The sequence below is a fragment of the Nannobrachium achirus genome, assembly GCF_963921795.1.
Source record: "Nannobrachium achirus genome assembly, chromosome: 17".
Lineage (NCBI taxonomy): Eukaryota > Metazoa > Chordata > Actinopteri > Myctophiformes > Myctophidae > Nannobrachium > Nannobrachium achirus.
In genome coordinates, this window is record NC_137824.1 from 19,419,856 (window position 1) to 19,432,576 (window position 12,721).

Genomic DNA, 12,721 nt, shown 5'->3' on the forward strand with positions numbered 1-12,721 from the left:
CATCACAGAGAGCATGTCCATCACCTCCGCCGACCAGGAGAAGGTTCTGCTGCTCAACAAGAACACGGAGCTCCGCCGGGTCAATAAGGAGGTACCAGAACCCTGTGTGATGACCACTGAGATCAGTAGGAAGCGTGGACATTATACTGCCCGCTGCGCTTTCTCTCCTCTGCGTTAACAGTGCCCATAATAACCTAGGTGATTGGTTGGCAAAAGGGCCTTTCTGTGTGGCCAGCCCGGGGCGCCTGATGGAGAGGAAAGGAACTGGTTGGAATAACGTGTTCCTTCCACACGCTACTGTACGTCCAACCGGGGAAAGTCCCCCCTGTCAGGTGAACAGAAGCGGCTTGGACTCCTAATGCATTGAAGGAAGCATGAGGTCAGTCCGTTGCTCTCCCCAGGTTGACAGAGGGAGAGTAGCGCCAAGGATTACATTAGATAATTGACACCAGGAGAAAAATGTTACAAAATCTGGGATAACATTTTTTTAAATGATTATCATTAAAATCTTGGTGTTTTGGCAATGATTTGGGCCCACTTGCAACACCCTAGCGGTCCCACAGGTAGAGGATCAATTATTGTAAACAATTATGGTGGTGATGATGATGATGATTATAATGGTGTGTACAGCTGATGAAGCTGAACGAGGACTGGGACCAGGTGTATCGTAACGCCACACTGGGCCTGCAGCACCGAGTGGAGTCCTTAGAGCACGAGAACTCTGTCCTCAAAGACCTCAACAACAGACTGCTGCTACGACTCGAACACACACAGGTACTCACACACGCAAATACACATAACAAAGACTAAATACTGATACGTTATGATGATGATCTTACTTGTGCTCTAACCACAAGCTCAGTTGCTTGTGGTTAGAGTGTCCGTAAGGGGTTCGATCCAAATCGAAATTTGCGAGCGCGCGACCGCAGTTTTATTAATTTATTTTTTAAGTTTTGCAGTCATTTTGCCCTATTCACCAGCAGTCTCCCAGTCCCCACAAACCCCTTAGGGCCTAAGGGGTCATAAGGGGTTATTTTGCTTAACCTAAGGCTTAGGTTAAGCAACATAACTGATGATTTAAGTAACATTTGTCTCAGCGGACAACTTTTGACATCAAGAAAAGAGTTAGGCATAGGCAAGCTGCAGCAGCAGTTAAGTGTACTCACCATCCAGAAGAATTAGATTCGAAAACCAGTTGACAACAATCAACAGCAGAGCAGCATATTTTATCCTGTTTATCCATTTGTCCCAGTTTTTGGAAAAAGATTGATGAAAAGCCCCTCTCTCTTATATGCAACTTTGGGAAAGTTGTAAAGGCTTTGGTGGTGATCTTGTACAGTTTCCATAACATCTCCTCATAAAGAACTTCAATTGAGTGTATAATGTTTCTTTTATATGGGTTGTTAGTTGTCCTGCGTGCCTTCCATAATTCCCATGGGCCATGGGTTAACAGTGCGCATTGCAAGATGACGCTGAAATGGACTGCTGTCTTCTCTCTCCCCCCAGCGCCCCCGTTCACAAATTAATGTGTAGGCTAAACTGTTCTGATAATACAAATTGTTTTGGCTGTCCATTCATTCATCATGTATAACTTAAACTGCGCGCTCGTAGGCTATTCCAAACCAATGCAGCTTAACATAACAAACCGACAACTAGGGCCAACCCAGCAACAACTATCGTTTCCTGTCTTACTTTCACAATAAAGTGTCTCCCGCTTACCTCCCATTGCAGCTTATTTCACGCAGGTTATTATTAACAGGAAAAAGCGTAGCTTAACCTGTGTGTTTTTGTGCAACCAAACGTGCATGGGAGAGAGAGTGATGAGGGTGAGAGAGAGAGAGAGAGAGAGAGAGAGAGAGAGAGAGAGAGAGAGAGAGAGAGAGAGAGAGAGACATTGAGAAGCAGAGAGAGAGAGAGAACTGCCGTTGTTTAGGAGTAGTACTGCACTTGGGTATTCTCCGTCTGACCGTCTCTCTCCCGATTTTGCTAGCCCCGAAAACTACTGGTGCTAGTCCAGAAAATAGTGGTGCTTAAGCACCAAAAGCCACCGCGTAAATCCGCGCCTGTACTGCAGTATTTCTTAATGTACTATAACTGTAATATACACTGATGGTATTTCCTATAACTGCACAGTGTGCAAAGGATCACTATGAGCAGTCTATACAAATGCAACTGCATGTGGGATTACAGGGCTATGAACTGATGTCACTGCATGTGAGATTATAGAGTTATACACTGGTCTGATGTAACTGCATGTGAGGTTACAGGATTATACATTGATGACGCTGCATGTGGGAATACAGAGTTATACAGTGATGTAACCGAATGCATGATTAAAGGATTATACACTGATGCCACTGTATGTGGGATTACAGTGTGCCAAGGATTACTATGAGCAGTCTCTGATGGAGGAGCTGAAGAGGAACCAGGACTTGCAGGAGTACGTCAGAGTTCTGGAGAGAAGGTTCCACAGTGACCAGGTGAGCGCGGTGACCTCCTGCTTCACGTCAGTCAATCACACTCTGCATGTGTCTGTCTGTCTGTCTGTCAGCCAATCAGCCACTGAGTCGAGTCAGTCAGACGGTTAACCACTAAACCCAATACCACTATACTTAGTGGACCGGAGTCCCCCAGGGTGTTATACTAGGCCCCTTCCTGTTTTCACTCAAATGTGAAACCTGCGTACAGCTCAAGGCAGACAACTCAGAGCAGTGCCGACTCCAACTACTGATCAGGTGATCGGTCACATGCACACTTCATCTGATTGGGCGGGCTATTTAAACCTCCCTGCTTACTGCTGCCATCAGCTCGCTTTTCTGCCGTGCTGCTGTGCTGCTGCTGCTGATAAATACAAAAGGTTTGGACATTTGTGTTTGGTCGATTAATGTTCTGTTTTGTATATCCATATATGGGCATAGCTGCATCATTGGTTATGTCTGATATATGCCATGCGGCCGACCTCCCATTAGTAAAGCTACTTTGAGGCCCTACTTTATCATACTAGAGTGTAGTGAAAATAGCCGATGCAACTCAAACAGTCCCATCGCATTGTGTTGTGACCTTGTAGATCCGCTACTTTCACTATAATTAAGGATTTTCCAACCCGACAGCAACCCTAAGCATTGTTTGTTCCTGCAGGCCGGTGCCCCAGAGCTGCATCCATCCTCCGGTCCGCCAGGTGGCCCCATGGTGCCTGCCTCTGGCCCCGGGCAGCAAACCTCAAGCCCTCCGCTCCGGAACCGGCGCAGCAGCGCCCCGGGTGGTGGAGAGCCGGCGATGCACTCAGGCGGCCAACGAGAGCTTGAGGACCTAAAAGAGCAACTGGAAGCTCTTAAATGTCAGGTGATTAACATCTCCTTTAAAGGAGCGCCCGTTCTCCAACCTTATCTTCATATATTGTAAATCTTTGCTTTTCAGCCAGTGGTCTTAGAAGGGATTCCAGGTGGTCCCCAGCTTAGGCCCCGTTTAGACGGCAACGCTCTGTAGAGAAAACGGCGAGGTCCCGGGACATCGGCGTTGTGTTTTGCTTTTTATCCAGCGTTCATATGAAGCCACATCAGGGTTTGAAATGATGTAGTGTCCATATAATTTCGCTAGGTGGCGGTGACGCACGGATAGACGATTCTACTTCCTTGTTTACCATTCACCATGGTAACGTGGCTGCAGTAGGCTATATGTGAGCCATGACATCACATGTGTTGTTGCGTTTCTGTTGTTCACACGGTGACGCGAGGGGAGAGGGGAGTCAGCTTTTCCACGCAAAATTCCGGTCTCACTTTGTTCCGTTTTTAACCCCCGAAAATGCCGTTGTCGTCTGAACGGAAGGCATATCTGACTTTTCATTTTGCGGAATTCTCGTTGAAAAAACGCAGTGTAAACGGGGCCTTAATGATGGAGAGAACCAAAAGGACCCTTATAGATCTTTAAATCTTGAGAATCTTACGCTCACAAATAACATCTGCATTACTTAGAAGAAGACACAATTAGAGAATGTAGAATCATTGTTAATTTGATCCACTTTTGCCTGTTATCTCTTCTATGGTACCACATCATTACAGCGTGGAATTGTGGACAAAGTCCAATCCAACGACAACAAAACACTCCAGGTTTTGGGTCTGAGAGGCTAAATCTCATCAAGTGGTGTCAAATGCCCAATAAATAATGGACCTTGTTATAAAAAAAAGGTCGAAAACCACTGCTGTAGCTGGTCCACTCTAAAGGGCCATTCACACCAAGCTCTATAACTATGACGATAACTATAAATGTGTGGTTTTAAAAAACATTAACTCAAATGGATGGCAGCGCTGACAGAAACATTGACAGCCATTTAAAATCCATCTGAACATATGGGATGCAGTCTGTCAACTCACCCTCAGAACGTCATTAACGGAGATGAGGAGACTATAACGACGTTAACGCTAGCTGGAAGTCTAACTGTCAGGTAGCCAGGGTACAACCAGTGTGGTCTAATATGACAGTGGTTATCAGGGGGGTATCCATTCTCTCCAAATTGGCCAATTAAACATTGACCAAATTGTCAAATATTAGATGCAGAAATTGTGAAAATAGCCGATCTACATGCTCACAACGTCTCGTGTTGCGAGGCGTTGTGAGCATGTAGATCGGCTATTTTCACAATAGAACTGTGTTATACAAAATGTAATGCCCCAACTCTTAGTGCTCGTCAGGGTGGGGGGGATCCCCAGATAAAATATGATTATTTTGGGGGTCGCGGCCTGAAAAGGTTGAGAACCACTGTAGTATGAGACTAGCGTTGACTTCCATTGTAAGAATGGAATGTGGAAATGAACTCAAGGATCCAAAGGAGTGGAATAAGCGGCACACCAAAATGAAGATTCAAGACAGGCTCAGATGCACTGTTCCATTTTAATCTGAACTCTAACGCGTTTCAGCACAAAGCCTTCTTCAGAGCAAGTTAAAAGGGAATGTGGAAATGCTCATTCGGTCTCAATGAGATAGTTCCAATGTTTGGAACTAAATATCTCATTGAGATCGAAAAAGCAGCGAGATCAAAGCGCGCCGTGATTCTCTTCTTCCATGGCTCTGGGTCTCACCTCCTTACTAATAATCAGAGTTGTGTGTTTCGGCACTCTCTGTGAGGGCACTGGACACTGGGCTCTGACACAGCTGGAACGCGCAACACGTTTGGTTCCACAGTTTATCATACATCATTGCTCATCATTTGCACACTATATTATCGTTATAGTAAGTTACAGTTGTCGTGCCCATGTGTGAATGGTGCTTAATGCTCATTTTAAAAGGATCCCTGGCTACTAAGCCCTGGCTGTATATGCCTTAATTATTAATAAAGCATAGATGTCTTATTAGCCATGCAGGGATTAAATACATTATACTTGCCCTATAACTCCAGTCAGGTTGATGATTTAATTTGTCCATGTGTGGTACAGCCCTATGGTCCCCTAATGCATGTGCTAATAAAAACAATGTATATTTTTAATGTTTTATTAATTTGGCCTTTTGCCAGGGATCCTTTTAAGATGGGACCATTTCTGTCCATTCAGTTTCCCATAGCTTGGAATCCCTGTTGATGATGTCACTGCTAGGCAGGTTTCTGAACTGTCCACATACCCATCAATGAGACAGAGAGTAAAGAGAAATCTGCCATCGTATAATGAGCATTGGTGCTCATGAAGATGGGTTGAACATGGATGTGTTTATTGATATTTGGTTATATTTACAAAAAGAAAAACAGATCTGAGTTACACATAGTCAAATCCTGAAGTGCGGTTTTGGACATTTCCACCCGACCCGACAGCGATGATATTGTGCTTGCTCATGGTGGCTGGCTGGCTGGCTGGCTTCTGTCAAGATGATGATTAGATGGTGATGGTGCGCCACCAAGTGGTTGGTTGTATTTCAGCAAATTATAAACATACACATCCTCATGATCAGAACAGAGCTCAGTGGATGAGTGTGGATATTATTATGACCAGATGGCAAGCACTCGCTGCTGGAAATGAGGCTACTAAAAACACTGTATTAGTCATTGATGGCCTAGAGAACAAAGGGTTCCCAAGCTTTTCAGTCACGACCCCCCAAAATAATCAACTGAGCTCACGCTTCCCTCGATGCATGAGAAGTGACAGGGAGGGGTGTTACCTTAGGGGACATGGGGAGAACATGCTAACTCCACACAGAAAGGATATTTACCTTACCGTAGTTAACATTGTCATAAACACTTTCAGTTGCTAGTTTAATGTCTTCTTTCAATTGTCATGATGTGTTTTATTATGGTTAATTTAAAATGTATGATAAAGTAGGGTACAGTAGGTATTGCATCACTATGACATTGTGTGTGTGTGTGTGTGTGTGTGCGTGCGTGCGTGCATGCGTGCGTGTGTGTGTGTGCATGCACAGACCCAGGTGTACGAGGCAGACTACCAGACGGAGCATGCGGACCACAAACACACCCTGCAGGAGAACCGCCGGCTCAAGAAGAGGAGGGAGGAGATGCGCCAACAGGTGGCGCTACTGCAGGAACAGGTGGGAGCACAGAAAGTCACCAAATCGACTTTTGAATAGCCAATCTACAAGCTCGCGACGCGTTGAGGCCCCAACGTGTTATATGCGAATAGATTAAGTATATAAAATAGGGTTTAAGTTGTTAAGTAGGCCTACTGTATGTTTATCTCATTCACTGCCAGGAATATTTAACCAAAATTGACCTCACTGACATGTATTTTTAGTTTTTCCTGACCTTTTCAAGTATCACAGAATATTTTACAACGGACAGGGTCTTTGTGCTTCCGTGGGGGGAAAAAACAAGTCGTTTGGGCCAGGCGTTCACTAGTTATGGCCGATTGAAATTGCACTGTTTTGACAAACACGGAGCGAAAGTCAGGAAGCAGAGAAAAAGGGGTTTCTGTGAAAAAATAAATCGGGAAACAATTTGAGATCCGGATTTCCGATGACGTCACATCCTGCTTCCAGTGCAACTGTGATTAGATTTTTTTACACGTTTGAAAAAAGGACGAAAAAAAGGAGAAAAAAAAAGACGTGGTAATACGTTTTTGGCAGAGAATTGTTAAGTAACAAAATTACGCAAGTGAATGTACTTAATTGCATTGTGCTCCTCCTTGCAGCTGAAGGTGTATGAAGATGACTTCAGACGGGAGCGCTCTGACAAACAGATCCTCCAGCGCTTGCTGCTGAAGAGAACTCCTCCATCCTCCAAGGAGCACCCTGTGCTCATCCACCGCTGCAATAACGACCAGCAGCCACCGGGTGGCAGCAAAAGAGCACAAAATGGACAAGATACAACACCTCCACAGCTACAGAGAAAACAGCACCACCCATGCTGTCCAAAGCACAACGAATAGTTCCCCTGAGTTTTAAATCAGATATCTACCTACATAGTTGTCATAGTACATACACATAGTATAATGAGCAGAAGATATGTACATCAGTATATTTGTGAGGACATTGTTATTGTTTCAATAAAAGCAGATGCGTGCAAGGTGCTTGTTGATGGGCAGTCCCCCTTGTGGGACCTTGGACAAAGGTGGAGGCATAGGCGCCAAATTATGTGCGTGCTCCCGGGGGCTAAACACGAATCATGGGTTATAGAGCAGTGTTTCTCAACCACTGTGCCTGGGGACCTTTGGTGTGCCCCTGAGAAGGGTCAAGTGTGCCCCTTGAAACTGCTTGAAAGCCAGTATTGTATTTATCATTTTAAAAATGATTTAAACTAGTGAAAACAGCCGATCTACAAGCACACAATGCCTCACGGTGCGAGGCGTTGTGTGCTTGTAGATCTGCTGTTTTCACTACTGTTGTGCGACAGCCTTGTATGATGAAGCAGGGCTTTACTTTGCGAAGAAACTTACGAATTTGAAACTTGGAGATACAAGTGACGATATTTACACCCCCGTAGTATGTTGGTGTGCCCATGGATTCTTGGGACATGAAAAGTGTGCCCATGCAGAAAAAAGGTTGAGAAACACTGCTATAGAGCAATGGTTCTCAAACTTTTCAGGCCGTGACCCCCAAAACAATCATATTTGAATTGAGGACCCCCCACCCACTGATAAAGCACTTGGAATTTTAGGAGTTGGCATTACGTTAGTTTGACTCCATCTCTTCCATTGTGAAAATAGCAGATCTACATGCTCACAAGATTAGACTACTGCAACTCATTATACACCGCCGGTATTGATCAGGCTTCACTTAAACGCTTGCAGTTGGTCCAGAACGCAGCGGCCTGCCTCCTTACATGCACTAAAAAGAACGACCACATTACCCCAGTCCTGGCCATGCACTCCACTGGCTCCCTGTTAAATATAGAATTGATTTTAAGGTTCTTTTATTTGTTTTTAAATCCCTTCACGGCCTGTCACCCTCTTACCTCTCAGACCTAATTCACCCCTATGTCCCTACCAGGGCCCTAATGTCTGTGGACTAAATGCTGGCATGCTGCTAGAGACCCTTTCAACTAATACAAGGAGCATACAAGGTGCAAAGGCACCCCTGACCGTGCCTTTGCAGCTGCAGGTCCCATGCTATGGAACTTGTTACCCCTCTCCATTAGATCGGCCCAGTCGATAGGGGTTTTTAAGTCTTTACTCAAAACGCATTTGTTCTCTATTGCTTTTAATTGTACATAGCTCTGCTCTGCTTATATCTCTTGCTCTGTTTTAATGCATTTATTTTGTTGATGCTTGTTTTTGATGCCTTATATTGTTTTGTTTTTATTGTTGTTCAGCACTTTGGTCAGCATTGCTGTTGTAAATGTGCTATAAATAAAGGTTGATTTGATTTGATTTGATTATGAACTTCCCCTGGTTGAGCTGTGAGCATCGCTCACTCTGGGCAGGTAATTAAACAGGTATTTGGGAACAGAAGCATCCAGGATCCTGAGCACCAGACACGTGAGAGCTGAGATACCCTCTCCTCCACCCTTAGCCAGGCAGATGGGGCCGGGGGTTTACACTACGTCTTATTTTTGGAGGTCTGCGACTTTATCTTCAGTGACTTGGAGATACTGTGCCATTGTACCATGAAGTACAAGCATAGACAGAGTGACACTGAATGATAGAACCGGCCACGGCCCTCATTGCACATTATCCTGTCCAAGAATCCAAGGTTTGTGGTTGACCTTCGAGGTCACCTCCAATGCAGTTTTCACACCTGTGAGTTTGCTATCCAACATACAACCTAAATAAGTGACCTCTGCCTTTGTGACTACGTTGTCACACCAGTGGTGGGATTTTTTACTTAAGTATCAATACTGCAATGTAGAAATACTCCGGAATTCAAAATGTACTTGTGTAAAAGTACAAAAGTATTTGCATCAAAAAATGATGTACCAAAGTACCCATTATTCAGAATGTCCCATTTCAATCTTTTGAAAATAGCAGATCTACAAGCTCACAATATGCTTCGCGATGTGACACATTGTGAGATTGGCTATTTTCAAAAGGCCGAAATGTATACAGAGCTGAAGTGGTGTTTTGTAATAATTTCTACAAGTAACTACATGTAACTATATGTAACTAAAGTAGTATTCAATAGTATTCAATAGCCCAGTGGTTCTCAAACCTTTTAATGTCAAGGACCCCCAAATTGACATGCATTGGGCTACGGACCCCCATTTAATGGCATTTCTATCTCTGAGACCCCAATCTACATTGTAAAATCAATGTTAATTTAACTCAAGATATGTACACTCTATGAATTACATACCCATAAGGGTCCATTTGGTTCCTAACTATCATTTAGCTGGGGACCCCCTGGAACTCCCTCAAGGACCCCTGGGGGTCCCCGGACCCCACAGGGGTTTTCATTGGCCATTTGATTCCAAAAGCTATACTTATACAATGTTGTGGGTGAATACATAAAATACTAATAATAATAATAATAAAAAAAAAAAAAAAAAAAACAACATAATAAATAAATCACCACCATCACTCACTGACTCAGGGCTGAAAATAAATAAATAAATAAATACATGTCGTGATCGACAATCTTCAAGCAGGCCTGGCTGCCACTGACCTGAGCCAGAGGTAGGGTGACTAATCGATCCCAGCTCCACAGATAGCGTGCAGACCATACTGCAGTTAAAATGTCTTTCAACGCATTGTTATTATCCAGAGCTGTATGGACGAGCAGAGGTAACATTTACTACTTTCAATCCACTCTTTCAACAACGTTAAATATCTGCTCTCGAGTGTTTTAATAGTATTGATGTGCTGATGTTGACGTTCTGCTGCCTCTGACCTTAGCTTAGCTTAGCATCATCATTAGCCTATGTTTGTGAATGTGAAGGGCTTATTTTTTCACGATCCGGTTACTTTGTAATAATAAATGAATCAGTGGTAGGAAAATATATTTTCACATGTTTATTTGTAATAATAATAATATTACTAATTTAATATAAGCGGTTTTAAACCAGTCTGTTAACTCTGTTTACCTAATACCTACCACAGCTGTCAAACCTTTTAATACTGCAATGTAGATAATACTCTACTAGTAGAAATCTTCTTTTGACAATGTACTTGAATAAAAGTACAAAAGTATTGACTTCAAAATGTACCTTGTACAGTATCTTTAGTTGACCTGAACTGTACTGTCATGAAACTGTACCCTTTTCTATGCAAAGCATCTAATAAATACCTCAATCAAAACCAAAAGTATAAAATACTAATAATTTTTCAAGTTTTCAAACGCATCATGAGCTTTGAGGTGGTTCATGATGTGTGTTTTGTAATAATAATCAATATTCAAAGTAGCTACTAGTAATCAAAGTTTTCAAATAATTTGTAAAAGTACAATATTTGGATCTGAGATGTAGTGGAGTAAAAGTATTGGAAAATGGAAATACTCAAGTTATTATTACTATTACTACTACAATTACTATTATTAATGTAATATCAGTGGTTTTAAACCAGTCTCCGTTTATCTACAACTGTCAAACCATGTCAAGGACCCTGTTTGGGGCTTTTAAGCCTTGACATCATTTTGTAGTCAGACCTCCAAGCAGATTTATTGTCAATATCTGTCCCTCGCTATTTCAACAGATCCGAAACAAAAATAATGACTAAAGTATAATTCTACCACTTTCCTTTCAACAACAAAGAGAAGAAAAATTAGTAAATAGTAAAAAGATTCACGGGCGCTGGGGCCTTTTGGCCCCAAAAGTTCTCCTCTGCCTACAAAATGATGTCAGACTTAACAGCCCCATAGGTCACAGACAGACCCCCTTAAGTACCTCAGCTGGAATACATGTTATTTTGATTACATTGCTGGTCTTGCGTATTTCATGAAAGAAAAACATAATTGCATAAACACAACAATATCAGTCACCAGAACAGGCGTTGACATTAAAAGGTTGCCCACCTGCCCCTGGCAGGTAATGGAAACTTTCTGGCAGGTGGAGTTTGCTTTCAGGTTGCCCGACCGGGTAAATGTTCATTTGAGAGGGGACGCAACCGTCTATAATCACAACATGAGATATGTCTAAACACCTGAACGTGGCCAGAGTGCTTCTTTTGGTCTGTGGAATGTAACATAAGAGCACTGTCTACACTTAAGAATATAATATAAGTGTGAACCCATAGTCATATTCATAGCTATATGTAGATATTTGTCTCTTCTTTTTTTTCTTTTTATCAAACACAGAAAGACAAAAGTGTTAAATTGAAAGGTACCTATTATTTTATTATGGACGATTTACCTTATGTGCAAGTGGGCATGGCCTTTGGGCAAGTAGAATTTGACCTGCACTTGCCCGATGGGCAAGTGCCTCTGAGACCTTAGTGTCAACAAAACCAAGAACCCACAATGCGCTGTCAGGCTGGCTACATTGGAGCCTAGGTGCCCGGGCCTAAATATATCTAAATGTTTAAACAAGCGACTGTCTGGGGTTTACCCAAAATCCAGAGTAGTCGTTGGAATAAGTGTTTTCAGTTATACTACCTATTTTTTGGTTCCTTCATGCATGCTTCTCTTCTCTTTGCATTTTACAGTTGGGACCAGGTCTGCGTTCACAGCCTCCAAGCCAGACATTCACAGCCCCAACTGGCTGCGAGTGGGCCTGGCCTTTGGGACATCTGCTTTCCTCTGGGGCCTGGTAATCTCACAGATTGATCACAATAATACATTCACTGATTCACAAAACAAAACAAAGTATTTCCTTGCTTACAATAGTGAAAGTATTCCACAAGTGTTGCGCTGGGCGACCCCCAGTGCAACACGGTCGGCTTGGTAAACAAGGAAGTCAAGTGTCGTCTATACTATTTCTCGCTTCAAATATTTTTTTAAACATTCTTGAGAGCAAAGTTTAGTTGTAAATAACACTGTGTGTTTGTTTGCATGGCTCTCATGTTGGATACGGCACACAATTCACACAGTGCAGCCTGAGTGCAACAGGTGCTCTATTATAGAGCGGACCGGTCTGTTATCCAGAAATAACAGACCACTGATTTCAGCGATTGACCATTACCTAATGGTAATGGCCTAATCCTAATGATAATACATTCAGTTAGTAGAAAATGGACATAGTGATGTCATGTGTCATTGGAGGTGATCTTGAAGTATATTTCAATGCCTACTTTGTACTTAGTATGTGAATTATTATTTATTATATGTATTCATTTTTTCCAAATCCATAGCTCTTCAAGCAGCACAGCACAGACGTACATGAGTACAAAGTCAGGAACGGACTGGAGTGAAACCCAACACC

General features: G+C 42.9%; 1 protein-coding gene across 1 annotated transcript in view; it reads left to right on the top strand.

Annotated features, from left to right (window-relative positions):
* LOC308302314 (uncharacterized protein) overlaps nt 1-7,690 on the top strand; it is a gene marked incomplete at its 5' end in the record, with an annotated part of 9,519 nt that extends 1,829 nt beyond the window's left edge. The window contains 6 exons of the mRNA XM_080746570.1: nt 1-91; nt 631-774; nt 2,376-2,480; nt 3,139-3,342; nt 6,400-6,525; nt 7,125-7,690. The exon at nt 1-91 is cut by the window's left edge and continues 99 nt beyond it. Of these exons, the coding sequence (XP_080602696.1) occupies nt 1-91; nt 631-774; nt 2,376-2,480; nt 3,139-3,342; nt 6,400-6,525; nt 7,125-7,361 (907 nt within the window). The 3' untranslated portion in view covers nt 7,362-7,690. The remainder of the gene's footprint in view (nt 92-630; nt 775-2,375; nt 2,481-3,138; nt 3,343-6,399; nt 6,526-7,124) is intronic.
* Between the last annotated feature and the right edge of the window lie 5,031 nt (nt 7,691-12,721).